The sequence below is a fragment of the Corvus cornix genome, chromosome 3 (genome assembly GCF_000738735.6).
Source record: "Corvus cornix cornix isolate S_Up_H32 chromosome 3, ASM73873v5, whole genome shotgun sequence".
NCBI lineage: Eukaryota > Metazoa > Chordata > Aves > Passeriformes > Corvidae > Corvus > Corvus cornix.
The window spans coordinates 22,398,887-22,419,784 of NC_047056.1; the positions used below are offsets into that span (position 1 = coordinate 22,398,887).

The 20,898-nt window shown below is 40.0% G+C and overlaps 1 protein-coding gene across 1 annotated transcript in view; it reads left to right on the plus strand.

Moving 5' to 3' along the window:
* The window catches only part of INTS7 (integrator complex subunit 7), a 36,886-nt gene that overhangs the window by 123 nt on the left and 15,865 nt on the right, over positions 1-20,898 (plus strand). The window contains exons 2-18 of the mRNA XM_039567956.1: positions 37-255; positions 404-533; positions 1,382-1,528; positions 4,637-4,774; positions 5,261-5,307; positions 5,807-6,006; positions 7,078-7,200; positions 9,767-9,884; positions 10,850-10,981; positions 11,556-11,653; positions 12,324-12,563; positions 13,249-13,386; positions 14,109-14,315; positions 17,825-18,019; positions 18,840-18,943; positions 19,306-19,374; positions 20,457-20,589. Of these exons, the coding sequence (XP_039423890.1) occupies positions 37-255; positions 404-533; positions 1,382-1,528; positions 4,637-4,774; positions 5,261-5,307; positions 5,807-6,006; positions 7,078-7,200; positions 9,767-9,884; positions 10,850-10,981; positions 11,556-11,653; positions 12,324-12,563; positions 13,249-13,386; positions 14,109-14,315; positions 17,825-18,019; positions 18,840-18,943; positions 19,306-19,374; positions 20,457-20,589 (2,438 nt within the window). The remainder of the gene's footprint in view (positions 1-36; positions 256-403; positions 534-1,381; positions 1,529-4,636; positions 4,775-5,260; positions 5,308-5,806; positions 6,007-7,077; positions 7,201-9,766; positions 9,885-10,849; positions 10,982-11,555; positions 11,654-12,323; positions 12,564-13,248; positions 13,387-14,108; positions 14,316-17,824; positions 18,020-18,839; positions 18,944-19,305; positions 19,375-20,456; positions 20,590-20,898) is intronic.

Below are 20,898 nucleotides of genomic sequence, written 5' to 3' on the forward strand. Positions count from 1 at the left end.
ATTGGGCGGCGAGGGGGCGGGGGGCGGGGCCTCCAGGCCGCACCCGCCGCCGGTTCCCGCGGTGGCGGCGGGCGGGCGGGGTCAGGCGCGCGCCCTGCGCGGGACCGGCGCGGCGGAGGCGGGAGCGCGGCTGCGCGTGCGCGGGGCCGGCGGCGAGCGGCTGCAATGGCGGGCAGCGCCAGTCCTTCCTGGCCGACGCGGGCTATGGCGAGCAGGAGCTGGACGCCAACTCCGCCCTCATGGAGCTGGACAAAGGTGAGCCCGCGCGGGCTCGGGGCTGTCGCCGGCCCGGGCAGCGGGGCCGGGGTGGGAGCTTTGCTTGGTGCCGCTTTATCCACGGCGGGGGGCGGAGGAAGGACCCGGGGCTGGAGGTACCTGCTGTAATTCCTGCTGTCTCCTTTAGGCCTCAGGTCTGGCAAACTCGGGGAGCAGTGCGAAGCCGTCGTTCGCTTTCCCAGGCTCTTCCAGAAATACCCGTTCCCTATTCTCATCAACTCGGCGTTCCTAAAGCTAGCCGATGTTTTCAGAGTGGGGTGAGTACTGTTGGGCAGGTCCTGTCCATTCCGGTCTGAGCCGTAGGAACGCCCTGTGCCTTGGAGTGTCGCTGCATCGGAGTCTGGGATGTCGTGCTTGCCTGATAACACCGCTGCAGTATCCAGTCTGTTGAGGTTGTGCTTGATTTAAACTTGTTTTCCAATTCTTTAGTGGGTTTAAGTGGCTGTGAGTGATACCGACAGTTCCTTTCCTTCTGTCCTGATTTGAGGATTCTTTCCCTGACTAAGTTCACTCCCTGACTAAGTTTTGCTCCCTAAGCACGTTCAAATCATAATTCATAAACAGATGAATGATCATACGTGCAAATTTAATCTCTAACAAAGCTCGAAGTAGAGCTTTCCAAGTGCCTACTGTCTAAGTGATGTATATAGTGGAATCAAAGCTGCTTTGTAAAAGCTTACGAAAGTTTTTGTTGATGTAGTGGAATCTTCACCGTTGTCTTCAGGAAGGAAAATAAATTTGCTCAACACTTGACAGTGATAATTAGACTTCTCTGTCTTGGTCTTGGATGTGTTTTTCTAGTAGATTTGGATCCCTGTGTGTGCACAAAACAGGCATTTGCTTACATTCCTCCTCACTGGTGTCAACAGGTTCATTTCCCTGGAACTGGGCTTTAGTTTGACACTACCTGAACTAGAAGATAAAGCAATAGTATATTAACGGTGTCTTTTTTTACTGTATCAGTGTACTCAAATGTTTCTAAAGCATAGATATTTCCTTGTTTTAATTTGCCCTCAAAAGTTATATTTAACTAATTTAGTATTTGAAGTGCTTGAATTTTCATTACAGAATAGCCTGACAAAGAAATGTGTGTATTTTCTAACAGCAACAACTTCCTGAGGCTGTGTGTACTGAAAGTTACCCAGCAGAGTGAGAAGCACTTAGAGAAGATCCTAAATGTGGATGAATTTGTCAAGAGAGTTTTCTCAGTAATCCATAGCAATGATCCGGTTGCTCGGGCTATTACACTCCGGTATGTATGGCATGAGCCTTCCTGATTTCCTTCAAATCTGTTGGTAACTATCAAAGTGCTCATCTGAAATAAAAAGACAAGTACAATATGGGCCAGGGCAACCCCTGGTATCAATCCAGGCTGGGGGATGAACAGATCAAGAGCAGCCCTGCTGAGGACTTGGGGGTGCTGGTAGATGTAAAGCTGGACATGACCCAGCAATGTGCACTGGCAGCCCAGAAAGCCAAACGGGTTCTGGGCTACATGGAAAGGACCCTGGGCAGCAGGCCAAGGAAGGGGATTCTGCCTCTCTGCTCCTGTCTGGTGAGACCCCTCCTGCAGTGCTGTGTCCAGCTCTGGGGTTCTCAGCACAGGAAGGACATGGACCTGTTGGAAGGAGTCCAGAGGAGGCCACAAAGATGGTTAGAGGGATGGAGCACCTCTCCGATGAGGAAAGGCTGAGAGAATGGGGAGTGTTCAGCCTGGAGAAGAGAAGGCTTTGGGGTGACCTTCAGCCTTCCAGTACCTGAAGGGACCCTACAAGAATGATAGAGAGGGACTTTTTACAAGAGCATGCAGTGACAGGACAAGGGGGAATGGCTTCAAACTGAAAGAGAGTAGGTTTAGATTAGATATTGGGAAGAAATTCTTTATTATGAGTATGATGAAGCACTGGAACAGATAACCCAGAGAAGTTATGGAGGCCTCATCCATGAAAGTGTTCAAAGCCAGGTTGGATGGGGCTCTGAGCAACCTGATCTAGTGGAGGGTGTCCCTGCCCATGGCAGAGGGGTTGCAACTGCATGGTCTTTAAGGTCTTTTCCAACCCAGGCCATTCTATGACTCTATGAGTGAAATAAAGGAGGCTTTTTATACATTGCTCATAGAGTTAAAAGCAAAACAATGTCTTTAAAAGGGGTGAATGATAAGGATCAGTGCTAACAAGAATAAGGGTATTAACCTTTTATGATGGTGAGAATTTTGTGGATGGATCCGGCAAAACAGAATTTGCGGTGTTGAAATTTTGTGTGCTCAAGAGAAGAACACTGAATCTGTTGTATGCATAATCCACACAGTAGCTATATGCAATATATCACATGTTGCCTATGATGTGTTTAGACTAAGTGAAAGTGCTTCCTTTTGTGGCAAAGTAGTTTTTGTTAACTTGTAACCAAAATTTACACAAACCTTGTTACTTTTTCATTCAGTATTGTCCTAGAAGTTTACTGCTTGTTGGTCTCTGATCAATAACTTCTAAGGAAGTGCTGTTATATTACTGATTGCTTTGAACTTCTGGGAATCAAGTGGGAAAACAAATAAAATTAATCTGTCTTTAACATCCCTGTCCTGCTGGTTTGTCTCTGGTGTGTCTCTAACGCTATCCAACATGATCCTCTTAACTGCATCTTCCAGACCCTGTGCAGGTGAAATCAAATGTGAAGAGAGCACTTTCCTTTCTCCCTTTATATTCTTTTCTTATCTCCATCTAGAACTCTTACTGATTTCACTCTTGGGAAATGGGAGGCATTAACAGGCATTTGATTGATTAGCTCATATGTCCATTTCTTTTTTCTTTTGACATTTCATTTGAGATTATACTTTCATGCCCTGGTATCTCAGAAATCTGTAAATACAATATGTCTGCATGTTTTCTTGTAGTTCCACTTCAGTGTTCTAACATAAGATTGCAGTTGTGCAATTGAGGGTTATCTGCTTAAGTCCCAGGAATCCTCTCAGTTTGCAAAAATACTTAAATTACTAATAAATTCACAGGATACATCAAATAAAATCTTAAAATAGCTGTTGGTTCAGCAATTTTAGTGTAAAATCTTCTGTTGATTTGGTTTTGTCCTTCTTGAATAGTGTCAATAAAGAAGAACATGTTGAAAGAAAGATCTGGTGACACTGAACCGTGCCATAAATCAAATCCCTCCTGATGGGAGAGAATTTTCTAAAAGTCCTTGCAAGGAGTTTCAAAGATAAACCGAGGCTTTTCCTGGAGTTTCAGTGCTGCTGGACAGTTGTTTATTAAGTCTTATCAGAGGAACAGAGCCACTAGCGTGACCCAGGTACAGCACAGAGCACAGAAAGCAGGAGTGAATTCTCTAATTATCAATACTTACACAGCCTTTTGAAGATAATTTAAGTAATGGTTACTAAAAATGAATACTATTTTCACTTTCCTACCAATTATTCAGTAACACAGGCAGGAACTGCGGAATTCTCTGTCCAGTCATTCCAAACTACTTTTACTGCAGAACATGGAGTAGTAGAAGAAGAAGAAGGTTTAGAGAACAACAACAATCCTCCATTTTGATATTTTTTACTCTTATCTATTTACTACAAAGAGAAGCCCAAAACCTCTAAATTTTTCACCCTGTGACAATCTTACATAGTAGTCTATCACCTAATTCACACCACTGTATTTTCTAGTTCTTGTCTGATCGTTGGTAATTTTTTCCAAGGTTGGAGGTTAAAACAGTGTTGTTCAGGGGGGTAAGAAACTTTAAAAACAGGCAGAGAAATACTCTCGGCACTCTGGGTTCCTACAATCTGGTAAAACAAAATTTTGTCTGTGGAATTTTATCGGTAGATAACCGTGTGTAAATATTTGCACAGAACTCTTGCTAAAATTACCATCAGTATAAATCCTGCATTCATTCTTCTTTTAATTGGATTATGCTAAATATGCCTGAAAGGTATCTTGGAGATATTTTGGCAAAGTATAAGTTGATCTGCTACTTCTTTAGCAGTTACACAAAAGATGTTGCACTATTTTAATTAGTAACCTTATGTTACATCAGGGAAAGATGTTGGAAACAAATCATTCCATAGTGCACTCTTAATTTTAAAAGAGTTTTTGGTAAGTTTCTCACTGTGTCAATTTCAAGCTAAAAGCTATCAAAATGTAATTTTTATCAAACCACTGATACAACCCACATGATGAAATCTGTTACATTTAATTATATGCTTACTTTTAGCATTTGTTTATTTCTGTAGCCAACATGAAAGAGCACATACTTAGATAAAATATAAATACTTTAACCAGTTTTTTTACATTTTTATCTGGTTCCATCATTTCTTCATGATCATTTTTCTTCCTGACTTTGCTGTGATTGATTTCTGTAGGATGTTGGGCAGCATGGCATCTATCATTCCAGAAAGGAAGAATGCACATCACAGTATTCGTCAGAGTTTGGATTCCCATGATAATGTGGAAGTTGAAGCTGCTATATTTGCTGCTGCCAACTTTTCTGCACAATCTAAGTAAGATCTATTTTTTTTCACTTCTTCATATTACAGAAAATGGAAACTCCATTAACACTACCATTCACAAACCTTACTGTCTTCTGTTGTGCTGTCCTTTATAGCAAAACACTTAATTATGTGCAGTAACAGTATTGTAAGGAAATCTGAATACAAGTTCAGCAGATTTTTTTTTTCTAAAATGGAAAGCTCATAAATATGAGAATGAAAAATGGAATAGCAGCTTTTATTATGAATTATTTTATGGATGGCATATTAGGGAGCAAAATGTAGTGCAGCTTGTCAGTTTTTGAAAGCTTTCATTTTATCATTTGATCATGCCTGTGTGCAGGGGTTCTGAAAAGGACAGGTTTTGGCAGGCACTCTTGTGTGTAACTTTTAATCGTTAAAACACAGTGTTTGGTAGGTCAGTTGAGTTTTTTCTTAAATTTTTAATTACTTAATTTTTTGTTTTTCATTTCACCTGGTACTTTCTTTTCTCCACAGGGATTTTGCTGTTGGAATATGTAATAAAATCAGCGAGATGATTCAAGGTACATGTGTATGTTGAATGATAAAGAGGAAAAGCTTTAATTTCTCTGAAAATTCTTTATTATTCATATTTACATATTAGATATCAGAATGCTGTTGCCCTCAGATGATTCCAGTTTTTAAATTAGCTGATCAATAATCTCTCTGGTTATCTTAAATCCTCTTAAAAATTAAGTTTTCGAAGCACCTGTTTGGTACAGAATAAAAGCCCATCTCTAGTGTGATGAATAAACTTGCATAGACTCTCACAGGTTGCTTCAGATGAGTTAATTTGTGTGTTACCTGCAGTGAAGCAAGGAGCAGCTTTCTCAACCAGCCATGAAAGTGCTTGGTAGTGCTGTCATTTCACACCTAGCTAGTAAATGGGTTACTGGAAGCTACTGCAGGTGTTTGCACCATCTGCTTTCAGCAGCAGTAGCAATCCAGACATACTCTGTGCCTCAGAACTGCCAAAAAAAGCCAGCCCAAGGACTAACTCTGCCTGTGTTTCTTTCCTTGTAGGTTTGGCCACACCTGTGGACTTGAAGCTGAAGTTGATCCCTATTCTGCAGCACATGCACCACGACGCGAGCTTGGCCTCCAGCTCCCGGCAGCTGCTGCAGCAGCTGGTGACATCCTACCCCTCCACCAAGATGGTCATTGTCACCCTGCACACCTTTACTCTGCTTGCTGCTTCTTCTTTGGTTGACATTCCCAAGCAGGTAATTCTTCCTCAGGCATGCCTTCCACTTGAAGTACAAAGTTCATTTAAGAAACACTCAGATTCTGGCTGCTGATAAAAAGAAATGTGATGGCTGTGCTGGATTGGTTGCTCCCAACCATTGAGGAAGAGTACCTTGAAAATTGCTGCTGCTTTCATAGTTTTTGCCTTTTCTGGTTCCATTTTCAGGTGACCCCATCAAACCCACTAAGCGTTTTTTACAGATCGTAACTTATCTTTCTCTAAATCAGCTGGGATTCAAATCAATTAGGATAGATCGCATGCAGGAAAATAAACACCCTGACTTTTTCTGAAAACACTTCAACTTGCCTGTAGAAGCCAGGCTTCACTTTGCACTTCTGTATATTGTCTTGGGTTGTGGGTGTGCCTTTTGCCTTTCTTTCATGCAAGTAAATGAATATTTCAATAGCACGGAATGCATTTAAAATGTATTTTTTGGGGAACTTTGAGGAATTTCAATTGGTTGCTTAAATTCAGGACTATAAACCAAGTAATGAGAAAGCAGTGATAGAAAAATACAATGCTTCTATGCTCTGATAATGAGCTTTGTGGATGTGATTTATAGAGCAGGTCTGAGCACAGTGATACTTGAGACTCATCCAACTAATCCTTGTAAAGGAGTCACGAAAATCAATTTGCTTTCTTTCAGCCCTGTACAGCTGTGGAAGGCTGGTGTCTGTGACTGTTAGATAATAGCATTGATCTGTCTGAAACTCTCTGTTGTGGCTCACTTCTGTATTTCAGATGATGCTTTTGATGGTACTGAATCTAAGACTACTGAAACAACATGAGAACACTTAATACGCTGCTTTCATTTTTTTTTAATGGCAGTAAGCATGGAGATTTAGGCTCTACTTCTGCAGCACAACAGCCAATACTGCTTAAAACTGATGTAACCAGGGTGGGAGTGGAGACTAAAACCAGGGCTGGTGTGTTCATGCTTTTTCAAGTTAGTTTTGGCTCAGTGTGCTCAGCATTTCTTCCCGAGTGCTTTTGAAGAGACTTCTTTCTAGCAGCATCTCTCTTAAACAATGAATTTATTCTGTTGCAGATCCAACTTCTGTTGCAGTACTTGAAAAATGACCCCAGGAAGGCTGTGAAGAGGCTTGCAATCCAGGATTTGAAGTTATTGGCCAACAAGACACCACATACATGGAGCAGAGAAAATATTCAGGTCTATATGTTTTTTAAGCTAAAGTTTATTATGAAACTTCCCAGTGAATTGTAGAATTCTTTCCAGAAGAATTATTTGGGAGATAAAGAAAGGAATAACATTCATCCCCATATCCTTAAGTTAGGTTACTCTGCCAAGCAGAGTTGCCAAGTATATGAGCAATTCATAGAATGTCTTCAAGTGGATAAGTTGACACTCAAGGGTTAAAGTTGAATTATTATGACTAAGGGAAGGCATGTGCCATGTAGTAGGCCTTTGTACAGTGAGGAAGTAGCTTTTCCATCTGACAAACTCATCTCAGATAACAGGCATGAATGTTTACACTGATCTTACCACACCAAAGCTCTGGAGCAAAACAGAGCCTCTAGGATTTGTCAAAACATATCATCCAGCGAGGTGTACTTGAAAGGTCAAATGGAATTTTGATTTCATTTCTTAGAATTCATGGCTTATCTTCAATAGTAGCTTTGTGACTGCTGTTGTATGAAGAAGAGAGTGTTTATAGTGCACCTGTGCTATTTGGGGAAACTAGTATTATAGTGTAGGTATTAGTGCTGCCTTCTTTCAGTCACAGTTGCAGATGAACTTTTTTTTTTTCTCCTTTCTCTTTTTCCAGTAGAAATGACTATGGAAAATAACTTCAGTTTAGATTAATGGGAAAGTAAATATTTCAAGAACTTAATGGCACAGGGTTACAGCTCTACTTTTTCCTGGGTCATTTTTTCTTTGCTTTTGTTACTCTTGGAAGCTACTTTTGTTCTATGCTGTTGGAGCATAAGGCAGCTGGGAGGAAAAACTATGCTGGGTTTTGTTAACAATCATCTGAGAAGTAAAGCATGTTCTGCTTTGTCCCCAGTTCTTGGAGATGATGATTTGGAGTGTGCAGAGGTTTTTGTGTTAGTGAAATGCTTTATTCTTCATAATGGGTTAACTCCAGAAATGTATTTCCTTTTAGGAATTTTAAGGGATTGCTTTATGGATTGCTCTATGGATTTTTTGCAGAGAAAATGCTACTCTATCCCATTATATCTGGTTAGTAGTTATCTCAATACGAGTGAGAGACATTGATAACATGGCTTTCACCATCAGGTAGTGTCTTGAAGTAAAGTGGGTGTCCTGATGGTTGAAATGCATAGGAAAAAGTTCTACTGATGTCAGAACTAAAACAGTGACTAGATTAATACAAAACTAATTGTCTGAAGCTCGTTACTGCTTTCTGAATGGCATGCAGAAATAATAAGAGTTTTTCTGACTTCTGAAATAAAAAGTCATCCTTTTGAGTTGGGAAATTGTTCTCCATAGTAATGTTCATACAGCAGGGACTGGAACAGACTCTGCCTTTCCCATGGCAAGATGTGCCTCTTGTACCTTTTTACCAACAAACATTGGTTCGTTTCTTTAGCATTTTAAGTCTGTCCTGTGTAGGTCAGTTGGGAAGTGTGGTCTTTGCATTGTGGAGGCTTCACTGATTTCTAGACATCAGCTTCAGAAGCTGTTGCTGCCTGTGCTATGGAATTAGCAGTCCATCCTGCTAATTCCTCTGCGCTCCTGGCAGTCTTCACAGTTACTGTTTCAGATATGCCCTGAGAGCTGATCTAATAGCACTGAGTAAAGCATCAGTGTCTTGGGAGACATCAAGACTCAATTTCTACCCCAGTCATTGGATCTTTCTCTGTCTGTTGATGCCACACTATTCAGTGGATTAGCAAAATACTAATTGGTACAAACCACAGATGTATTTAGAATTTAACCCTTACACAATATGTATGCCTGATAAGAAAACCATGGGGGTTTTTTATGTTCTATGGAACTAATTGTGTTGTTTTTCTTTATTCAGGGTCTTTGTCACTCAGTTTTGGCACACTCTAAAGCAGAATATACTTATATTTTCTATTTGTGTCTCATATTGCCATCCCTCCTGTTGGCTAAAAAAGCATCCAGAATCAGTGAATGACTAAATTGTTTGCAGTGTTGGCATAAGGAATTGAGAACAATGTGCATTTTAAGACTTATTCAAACCTAGATGTCATAAGGCCTGTGATGGGTTCTGGCAAAAGGCACAAAAGTATGGCAGGAGCTCTACTACAAATGAGTTAAAATATAAAATACACCTTAATATATTTATCAAGAACCTTAAAAGTCCTGTTGGACACCAATACTTCTAAAGGAAATGACACTTGAAACTTAGCTCTTCTAAGGTGTATATTTATATAAAACCTTGCAGATTGTTACAAGGAAAAATAATCAGTAGGCCTCAAACTGTCGTAAAGTCTTTTATAGTATTGGATCAATGAGACCTGATAATACTTTTGCCACTGATGTTTAATCAACAAATGACTTGTAATTGATGTTTTCTAGTGTATAAGACCCACTGTCACTTTTCTGCAAGCTGCATGTTCAGTCCTCTAAACCAGCTGCTTCAGGACTTGACTTTTGATTTTAGTACAGTATTTTCTGTGGGAAAACCTTGACTCTCAAAACTTTTCAGAGAAGTGCAGCTAAATTTTTCATACAGATAGCTAATGGGACTTCTTACCTCTGTACCTTTTTTCCTGCTGATTTTTAGGCACTCTGTGAATCTGCTCTTAACACTCCTTATGACAGCTTGAAAATGGGCATGTTATCTGTTCTTTCCACATTATCAGGGACCATTGCCATTAAACAGTACTTCAGCAGTGCTCCAGGTAAGAAAACTGGCTTAGATGGTTACCTTTGGCATTTTAATAGGTTGGTTTTCTACTGATGATCAGTTTCATCTAAACACTTTGTAGGATTTTCTAGAAGTATTTTTGAACTTCAGAACACCGAGAGTCACACTGTGTTCATCATATGTAAACTTCAAACGGGACACTGTATAGTCATGGATAATCATGGTCTCAGGTTTTGTTTTGTGGGTACTGTGGTATATGAAAATGGTTTTTGCCTTTGGGTCTTTAAGTTTTCTTCATTTTGTGAAGAAATGTATTGCCTCTCAAATGGCTGACCTGCATTCTGCTTAAGGTGTTTTAAAACCATGGATTTGCATAAGTTTTGAGTAGCAGGGAGGCTTCATGGTGTGAGAGTGGGCTGGCATGTTACCCTGCCACCCTTGTGAGCATGACCTGCAGCAGTACCAGATGAACCTTTCTGCTTTGTGACAATGTACTGGAGAAATTGGAGAAGAAGAGTAGGCTTTAAAAGTGATTCAAGGTATCTTGTTCTCAAAATTATGATCACACTGTTTTCTTTTTTCTTCTTGAAAGCCAGACTGCCCTAATGAGTATTATGAGCTCAAATACATGGGCTGCAGAAATGGGGGAAAAAAAATAGTACATCCTCTTCAGTCATTCTGGCATGGCTTAATAATTAATACACTCACCAGCTTTTTTTATTCAGACATAATATTTCTTAAGGCAATATTTCTCTGAGAAATCAACCTGAAACATCAACCTTTAGATCCAAATGTTCTTTCTCATGTGTCTAACTTGTGTAGTGTTCAAGAATGAGAGTCTGGTTTTGCCTGAGGAGAGAAAGCTATTTTCATCCTATTGTTTAAACAGAAGAAAGAACCCTAAATCAATATAATTGTTTTGCAGAAAGGTACTTAAAGATCTGTGGTATATTTATGAACTGTGCAGTTTTATGTTCCATTTGCCTTGCTTTTATTTAGGAGCAGCAGCTACAACTGCAAGATTTGATTTGGTAAAACTAGCACAGGAGTGCTGTTACCACAATAACCGTGGCATTGCAGCTCATGGAGTGAGAATCCTGACCAATATATCAGCCTCTTGCCAGGAGAAAGGTAAGGGAAAGCAAGGGCAATGAAGAGGCTCTGTTTACAGTCAGGCTTATGCACTTAACATGTATTAACTCGTCCTGACTGTGAACCTGTCTGTAAATCTGTCTGATCCCTCATGCTGGTTAGGGAGAGTGGGGACTATAATCTAGTAGGAAATACTCTGTCTGATTTTATGAATGTTTGGGAAGATTCCATCTTTGTCTAATTTAGAGAAAATTACTGGGTAGAGTAGAAGTGGTGCTAAATAAATGCTTGTTTTACCTCTGCTGTAAGACTGCTGAAGTGTTGGTCAATCCTTGAAAGCCCTTTGCACAGAGTCTGTTGCAAAATAATAACAGGCCATTTAGAAGTCTTTAGTCCCAAGATTTATGCATGCTTTACACGTCACTGTGACTGCTGAAAAGTTACCCAAGACATGAAATGGCAGAATTGTTTCTCATCAAAGTAAGGTAAAGCAGACACGTTAGGAAGATTCTTAATTGACATGGCTGCAACAGCAGTGCAAGCATTACACCAGCTATGGTCAGAGAACAAACTAACTCTTTTAAACTCTTTTTAACTCTTTTTCTTTTTGTAGATCTTCTGCCTTTGGAGCAAGATGCAGTTTTTGGCTTAGAAGCTCTTCTTGTTCTTTGTAGTCAAGATGACAGCCCAGGAGCCCAGGCTACCTTAAAGGTGACATTACTGTTGTCTTCCCCTTCACAGCTGGAAGTTAGAACAACAGCTTGTACAACAGAGAGGCTGGTGTGCACCACATCCTTTCTGGTGGAAGCATAACAGACTGGAGGGAAAAGAAGATTTTTCTAGTTTGTCCATAACCAGAGTTCAGAGCAGTAGAGAAACTGAGCATAGCTATAGTACAACTCCTCTCAGCTCTAGAGTAAGTGAATTGTTGTGGGGGGCAGGGAGCATTCCTCTCAGAGGAACAGCTGTAATAAAACATGAACATTGGATGGCAGTATCTCTGGAGGACAAAGAGACTCTTGGAGAGAACTTGCTTTTTGGAGATGGAGATGCAGTGTACATGGTCACAACACTTCTATAAATAATTATCCTTATTTTCCTACTTCAGAGACTATCAGTAATTTTTCTAGTTATTTACCTGTAAAGGCTGGTGATGTGAGAGACTACTGTTGTTTCTTGAATTTGTGATGTGTCTTTGTTCAGGGAGCTCGGGGATAAAGGCTTGGGCTCTTAGAAAAATCTCATCTTTTGTAGAGAACATGGCTGTGGAAATAGCAGATCTGTATTTCTGCAGTCATACTTGCAGATAAGTAAGTGTGCCTGGCTTTTTTGGTTTTGAAGACATGGTGTTGATTGTACCTGTTGACTGTGTGAGTTGCAGATCACGCTGACTTGCATGGTGAAGCTGGTGAAGTGCCGCCCTCACCTGAGCCAGTCCGTGGTGGAATCCCTGCTGACACAGCTGCACAGTGCCCAGGACAATGCCAGGATCCTCATGTGCCACTGCTTAGCAGCCATTGCCATGCAGCTGCCTGTCTTGGCAGATGGGATCCTAGGAGACCTAATGGACCTCTATAAATTAATTGGACAATCTGCCACAGATAAAAAACAGGAACTCTTGGTAAGACCTCCCTTGATGGATAAAGTCTGTATGAAAAGCTGTGGATGGATTGTATTTTGAAAGGCAGCTAAGGCATTTGTTATGTCCAGGTTGATGTGCCCGTCTGTAGCCACTATTCTCAGTTTTGTTTTAACTTTAGACCTCCATATGTCAGTGTTCAGTATAGAGATAGCTCCTAGATGGAGCCTGAACTATGCAGTGTATTCCATTAGATTTTCCAGCAGATGGCACTGCTTAGGCAAGCCTGGCTATTGAAATTATTGGGGTATCTCTAAAGTAGTGGTTGAAGGCCAAATGGCAGCTAGCTCTATTTATATAGGGTGCTCTGAAGCAAATGACTTAATACACTGTAAGAGAAAAATGCTTTCATTACATCTATTTGGAGAAGAATTTGAATTTTAAAAAGAAATTACAAGCTTTCTGTTAATTTATTTGGAGCATTTGAAATAGCTAAAAGGCAGAGTAGACATTCTTTGAATGAAAATTACTTTTATCTGCAAGAAGTACTTGGATTGCTGTAACTACTTAAAAGATAATGACTGAGAAGTTCTGCAGTTAAAACATATATATGTAATTTTCTATGTAGTTTTGAGTCCAAAATAAAACAGAATTGGCTTGGTTTTTTTTTTCTTTTCTTTAGTTACTGAAATATAACTTTCTTCCTCACTCCTCCACTCTCTACTAGGTTTCTCTTGCCACAGTGATATTTGTTTCCAGTCAGAAAGCTTTGTCCACAGAAATCAAAACTGTTATTAAACAGCAGCTTGAGAATGCCTCCAATGGATGGACAGCCTACAGGATAGCCAGGCAGGCTTCCAGGATGGTAAGTGAAAATACCTGGAGAAAAATGGTTTGCTGTGATTGAAGGGATGTTCGGGATTTCTTTGAATTGGGTAAGGGAATAAGGAAGATCGTAGGACTTGGGAGGAGGAAGTGAATGGGGAAAAAAATAAAAATCACTTTCCCTCTTAATTCCCTGGAATGCTCATTCAGATATGTATCATTTAGGACACTCATCCCATCAAAATGTTTTTTCATTTGTGTTTTTGAAGTATTTGAGAAGGAAGTAAGTGATGTGCTGGCACTTTCTTGAACACACACCTAATCTGTATTGTCTGACTGTTCTTCAGAATGTGATACAGGTCATCCTGATGTATGCTTCTCTTTCTTCAATGTGAAGAAAGGAAGAAAAAGATACTGTTGCCCTTTTCCCTTCAGTAGCTTCATATTTGGGGTTAGAATTACACAGAAACCCTAATATGAGATGATGAGGTAAATTTCCATGTTTGTTTCTCATCTTATTGAATTGGCTTGTATAAATAAATACTACACTTTATACAGGCTGGCATTTCCATAAAATAAGCATTTGTGCTTTTATGTATTGTTAAGATTGCCATGATCAGATGATTGGTAAAAGTTTCATTGTTTCTCTTTTGAAGCTGGGAGTAGTCCTGAAGATGTTCTTGTTTTCTTATTTGTGTAAGTTTTGTAGAAAATCCCAGCCTTGCTTCATGTCCTGTTTCAGAAACATTCTTGTCATTACAGGGCAACCACGACATGGCCAGAGAACTGTATCAAAGCCTGCTGACTCAGGTGGCTTCAGAACACTTCTACTTCTGGCTGAACAGCCTGAAGGAGTTCTCCCATGCAGAGCAGTGCCTGACAGGCCTGCAGGAGGACAACTACAGCTCCGCGCTCTCCTGCATTGCCGAAGCCTTAAAATCCTACCACAAAGGAATAGCGTCACTGACGGTCAGCACACATCTTTCGTGGTGATGTTCTGTGTACTGCATCATGGCTCTCTGGTTTCTGCTCTTAACTCTCTGAAAAGTTCTTAAATATGTCTGGCATCTGCCAGACTCTCTGGTTCTTCTCTGCAGGCATCTCAGTTGTAACACACTGCATCTTGAGAGAAAAGATCCTGTAGCTCAGCCAAGTGTGATTAGCTAGATTTCTCTTTGCTTTTTCTTCTCCTTCCACCCCTCATTTCCTGCCTTGATTAGATCATAGGAAATGTGACAGATCTTGTTTAATTAAAGTTATCATTTTATAATTTTCCACTCCTTGCTTTGGCTGAGTAAAAACTATTGTAATAGCCAAGCCTGGGAATTGGCCTAAATTGGCTGCTGTCTTCTTGAAATACAGAGAAGGATTCAATCGTCTTCCTCCCTCCTTCTGAGTTCATGTTGCCTTGTATTTGACATTGTGATCTCATAGAATCCTAACAGCAAGTTAGTAAGAGGAGGAAAGACAATTCAGTTTCATCAAATCCAACTGGTACCTGCTTTTTATGCAAATGCTTTCTGCTTCTCCAAAGTGGTAAAAATAGCAAGAAGCTGTATGATGTCTGTGAATGTAAACAAAGAAAAAAAAAAAAGGCATTAATGAATAGGGACCTTCAGTTCCTACTGTAAAGTTGCTTCTTAACAAAAGATGATCCAGCTTCACACAATGCTTTCTTTCATATTTTAGTTTCCATGAAGAAATCTTTACATACAGTTTTCTGTATGCCTCTTCAGTGAAGCTGCTTTGTTGTTTTAGTTACTGGACTGTTAGGGTCATGACAATTCAGACATTCGTTTTTAATAAAGTTCAGATATTATTATTTATTAATAAAACGTTCCAGAATAAGCTGAAATGACATAAATTGCTACTTTTGTCCTCAGTGAGAAAGACTCATCAGCCCTGAAGTGTTTGTCTTTAACTGTTGGCTGAGTGAATAAGACTTTTAATTCAACACTTCAAGATTTCTCTAACATAGAGAAGACATTGAGAAGAGGACCTCATCTAATTAGATGTTAATATTTAATACAGGCAGGAAAATAACTTGCTTAAATAGGTCATTCTGTGATCCAGTAATTTAATTACCCTTTCCCTGGAGTTCAGGGCTTTTTTTATGTTGAAGGATTCCTGTCTTCATCTCTTCTGATGACATCAGTTCCTGCATGTTGCACATAGTGCTTTTCTGGGTGCAGTGCCCTCCTTGTGGATGATTGAGGGCCAGAGGAGTAAGTAGAGGTTTTGTAGGTGAGAGAGGAAGAAATCAGGTTTTACTGCTGGTTGTTGCTGACTTGTTGCCTCACTCTGAACAATTTCCCAACCATGCTTGAGTGTATCAGCTGTAAAAGGAGCCGCTCACTGCTTGTCTATAGAACTCAGCCTCTCCAAGGGGAGCAAAGTGCCATAAAATGCACGTGACAGCCTTCCTGCTGAAGGCTTTTGCTGTCTCTTCTCTCTTACTCGAGCTTTCCTGTTGCTGCTGTTTCAGTGCAGAGCATGACTCAGCACTGCTGGTACCACAGACCAGTGGTGCATGTGATGAACCTTGTGTAGCTGCTCCACTTTGTAGCTGGAAAACACAGTGTCAGTAAATGTCTTGCAGATATTCAGTCAGCCCCATTAAGCAATGATGAAATATTCAGACAGTGCCTGATCTTGTCGGAAAATTTCTCAATTCCTCCTTGATACACATAAAACTCTATCTTGCACTGCAGAGTGTTCTTTCATTGGAATTAGTGCACTTGAGGGAAAGAAGTCCCACTGCTTTATGGATAAGAGGTTCTCCCTTACCCTGTGGGAGAACAGGGACTTACTTGTCAGGGAGCATATTGACCACAGTCCCCATCGGTCTTGCTGTGTACTTCGTTGTAGGGTTAGCAAAGGTTTTGAATGGGTCCTGCTCCTTCTGGCACAGATCATGTGTCTCAGTGGAAGCACTGGGTTTATTTTTCACTGCTGGTAATCTAAAGAAGATACAGAACTTGAACAAAGCACTAATACAGCCATTGGTTAAGTAGTACTAATTCCAAATATCTCGATAGCAAGTGGTGGTATTTGAAGAACTTGGCTGAGCCAAAGAAATATTTCTGTCACTTTCAAAAAAGAATTATAATTCATTTATTGCCCACAGCAGATCAGGTAAATTGCAGTATTAATGAGATGAGCTTGTATTTCCATTTACAAGAATCAAGTCCAATTTGTGCTACTAAAAATGTCTGGATTTTTTGATATAAGTACTTTACTCTTTAAAAGCATGTAGTCTCTCTGGAGCAATTACAGTGCAGTGTAGCCCTCTTCCACAGAGGGTTTTCTGAAACCATCCTTGCAGAATAAACTGAACAATTCCAATTCAAAAGAGATTTTTTTGTGCCCTTGGAGAAGGAAAAGCAAAGTGATAGATAAGAGAGGCTTAATGGCTCGAGTATGAAATGGTCTTATTTTTTCAGTTGAAATCTAATTCAGTAGTTTAAACTGGTTGCAGTGGGCTGATGTTTCCTCACTTTAGTCAGTAGTGGGCCACTTCTCAGATGATGGGATGTTCTGTGAGAAACTAGTTCTCTGGTCTTCTGCCAGGAAAGAAATGGTTCTTAGTAAGGTTTTGGGGTAGGTTATAACTTCCTGCTTTGGGAAATGACCTGGTGGGGAATAAGGAGCACGGGGGAAGATAGGCATGAGTCTGAGAGATAGTCCCAGTGCTTTGTTTTGCAGAGGGCTTGTTCTTCTCAAAATCCATCAGTTTAGGAAAAATAAATAGTGTATTTTTGGCTTAACTAGTATCAAACCTTGGGTACTGCAGCTTACCCCCTCCTGGGTGTCCTAAGCTGTCACAGATGCTTCTACCAGTCAGATAAGCTCTTAGGGAGCAAAGCTTCACAGAACTGTATTTTCTGAACAATAGCAGCTTGTCTACCCTCCTGGAGTTCTGTTATTTACTGTTCTTAGTTACCACTAGACTGTGTCTCTTCATCAAATGCAAGGTTCCGTGCTTTCACAATGTTCCCATCCAGGTCACAGTTCCAAAAAAACCACCCCTTCCTCTTGCTGTGGGTTACTTCAGCCAATTTTTTCTCTTCTGGCTGATGCAGAGAATCACTTTTTCAGTCCTCGTGTTTCTGTTTGCCATCCAATTCAGTGTACACTTTCTTATGGTAAAGACTATCTGGGCTAATGTCATTTGAAGCCCAATGGCTTGGCCTAGGAAAAAGGAAATAGGTGCCCTAATAGCATTTTCACTGCTTAAGTTGCATTTGGTACAAGGGTGATATGCTTGGAATATGACTTAGTAATTGTGTAACTTCTGTCATTTATATTTAGTGTGATTGAAATTGAGCAACCTGTTAAATGTCGTTTTAAAACACCAGCTTTTAGAATTGAACTTAAGAATTCAGTTGTCTGATGAGACTGTTCAGCGACACTGCAGTGTAATTTTATCATTTTTGCTTTTGACCTAGTTTGCCAACATCCCTATTATTGTATTTCAGGCTGCTAGTACACCACTTAATCCTCTGAGCTTTCAGTGTGGGTTTGTGAAACTCAGGATTGACCTTCTGCAAGCTTTTTCTCAACTTATTTGTACCTGCAACAGCCTAAAAACAAGTCCACCACCAGCTATTGCCACAACGATTGCTATGACATCGGGAAACGATCTCCAAAGGTGTGGACGCATCTCTAACCAGGCATGTGCTCCCGTTCCGCTCTTGTGCAGTTATGTTTGTGACTCTGGTATGAATTCTGCTTCTCAGCAAACTTGTTTGACAAAAGAAATGAAAAGTAGTTGTGAAGTGGGTTTTTTTGAATAGTGGACCTTGGTTTTCACCTGTAGCTCTGAAAACACCTGCCTGTAGCAGGCTGTGTTTTGAAGCTGAGTGTGCACGTGTGTTTTCTTCTCCAGTGACACACACAGCTTCCAAGGAAATGCATGTGGCAAGTCACTTGGTTCACTCAAACTTGCAGCAAGGCTTTTCACACCTTGATTTGAAACACCTCAGACACTCTGAGTACACCAAGGAAGAATACATGCATATACCTGAGGATCATTCTGCAACTCCTTTTGCTGAGTGTTGGCAACTGCCTTGGTACTGTATGGAACACCAAGAAGGTTTGCTTCTAAATGCACATGGTCTGCCAGAAGCAACCAGTGGGTAGTCCTTGAAAGACATAGCAGTTTGCTTTATCAGTTATTTTTATTTTTATTTATTTTTTATTTTTATTTATTGATGGAGGAGGTTGTTGATGGAGTTTTTTTTGTTTGCTTTGTTTTTAACCCAAGGAGGTTTTGTTGGTGTAGGAAAAGTAGCTGTTTAATGCATGGATGAGAGTCTGTCACTTTGGTAATCTTTATCTGAGTGAAGAAGCAAGAACTTAATGAATTTTTCTCAAATATGCCACCTTATTCCTTCAGTGTTGTATGCTACAGTGTAGTGGTTTTCTGGATATGTGGGGTTTTGTTTGTTTTGCTTTGCTTTGTGTTTTTGCCTAGTAACATTGTCTCTGCAGATGAAACACTCCATGGAGGAATTCCGAAACTTGGCTACACGGTACGGAGATCTGTATCAGTCATCTTTTGATGCAGACTCAGCAACTCTAAGGAATGTAGAACTGTATCCTTTTAAAAATCTTACAATTTGTCCACTTTCCTTCTCGTAAAAATCCTCTTTTCTGTGAAGACTGCCATAAAGTCATTTTGAAAGTTAATAACATAAAAATTAGCTGTCCTTTGCTTCAAACCTATTTGAAAATAATCATTACCGTACTATTGTTTGGAATTACTTCATAAACAACACACAAAAATTGGAGCAGCATGTAACTTGGTATTTTCACAGTTCTTGCTCTTTGTTTACTAAATTAGTAATGACTGTAGGATTACTTCTCAGATGCAAGGAAGAGTGCCACTAAATACACTACATTTCTTGCTTTAGGTGCCAACTTTGAAAGTCTTTTAACTCCTTAGTGTTGACATCAGACAACAGCAGAGCTGCCTGTTGATTTCACATGCAATAGAAGCTCTGATTTTGGATCCAGAATCTGCAAGGTAGGTTTGATGGTTAACTGCATACTCCTTTTCTGCGTATTAATGAATCCTTGGAGCTTTAAACCTAGGAATTCAAGGAATGCTCAGAAAGTTTCTCAGTAGACCCTTCTAATTATATTCTGGGCAGGCTTGAGGATCTGTTGCTGCTGTGCTGTACCTGGCAGGCTGGGGACTCTCTTTTGAGTTCTGTATTTTATACTGATTTTGCTCTTGACAGCACTATAATAGACTTGTCCTAAATATAGACTTGAACTTTTAATCTCTCCTTTAGCCACTTATTTTAATTTGTGTCATTGTGTGTTAGATCCCATACCTGTTGCTTGCACTTGTAAGTGCATCTTAGCTTCCTTCAAAGTTGTGAAAGTACATGCACTAAACTAGTTCAAATTTTTAATGTGAAGCCATCACCTCTGGCTCTTTTTCTAACAGTGGACTTCAATCCACTAGAAAACAACCTTGAAGTACTGATGAACTGAATCACTGTTTAAAACACCCAGAGTTTAAATGGAGATTAAATGGAAAATACTGTGGATAAAATCTTTTTGTGATTTTATAGCTGGTGATAAAGGTGAACATCCTAAGTGTCTGTAGTACTCGTTATGAATTAAGCATTGCTTAAAGGTGTATTAGTCAAATTTGTATGAAGCTGGGTGTCTAGGAGATGGAATTGTCTTCAAAGCAGGAGATGATAAACTTCCAGATTTAGTCTCAATTCTGACTGGCATTCTTTCTTTGTGTGGTGAGTTTCTCGTAACTGTTATAAACACTGCAGGGTTAAATAAAGGCCAGGGGAAGTAAGTATGCTGAGTCTGTTAGAACTGTCACTGCTTCAGGTGAGAGGGTGGGGACAGAAAGTGGTGAGTGAGTGGTAGTTAAGAAAGATTTAAATATAAAGGGCAAGTGTTATAGTGGAAAAATAGTAAAAAAGTTAGAGTAAACAATTTGAAAGACATTTCTTAATGGATTTCAGGTTGTAATGTCTTTTTGGGTCTGTCTGGTAGTGTGCCTTCCAGGTTATGATGAGAAAAGTAAGTTAGACACAATGAAAAGGTTGGGTTTTTTTGTTGTTATTTTTTTTTCAGTTTCCAGGAATATAGCTCAAATGGAACAGCTCATGTTGAAAGTGAATATGAAAGAAGAATGATGTCTGTATTTAATCATGTACTAGAGGAAGTGGAATCCCTCAACAGGAAATATGCTCCTGTGTCTTACTTGGCAAGTAACAGTTTTAAATGTATATTGTATAGAGAAAGGGGGCAAAACCCCATCAACTCCATCTATCTGTGCTTGGCAAGAAACTGGGAAGCATTCTCAGTTATTTAACATTACTGACACAAACAGTCTCTACAGAGACACACTTGTTTAAAAACACTTCAAAAACAGTTTTGCTAAAGCATCTGTAACCTTACTGGTCTGATTAAAAGTAATCTTTTAAAAATTTCCATGCTAACAGCACAGCAGATGCTGATAAGGTAACTACAAGTACTGTCAGGTCTCTGCCAGACCCCCTCACCACACTCACTG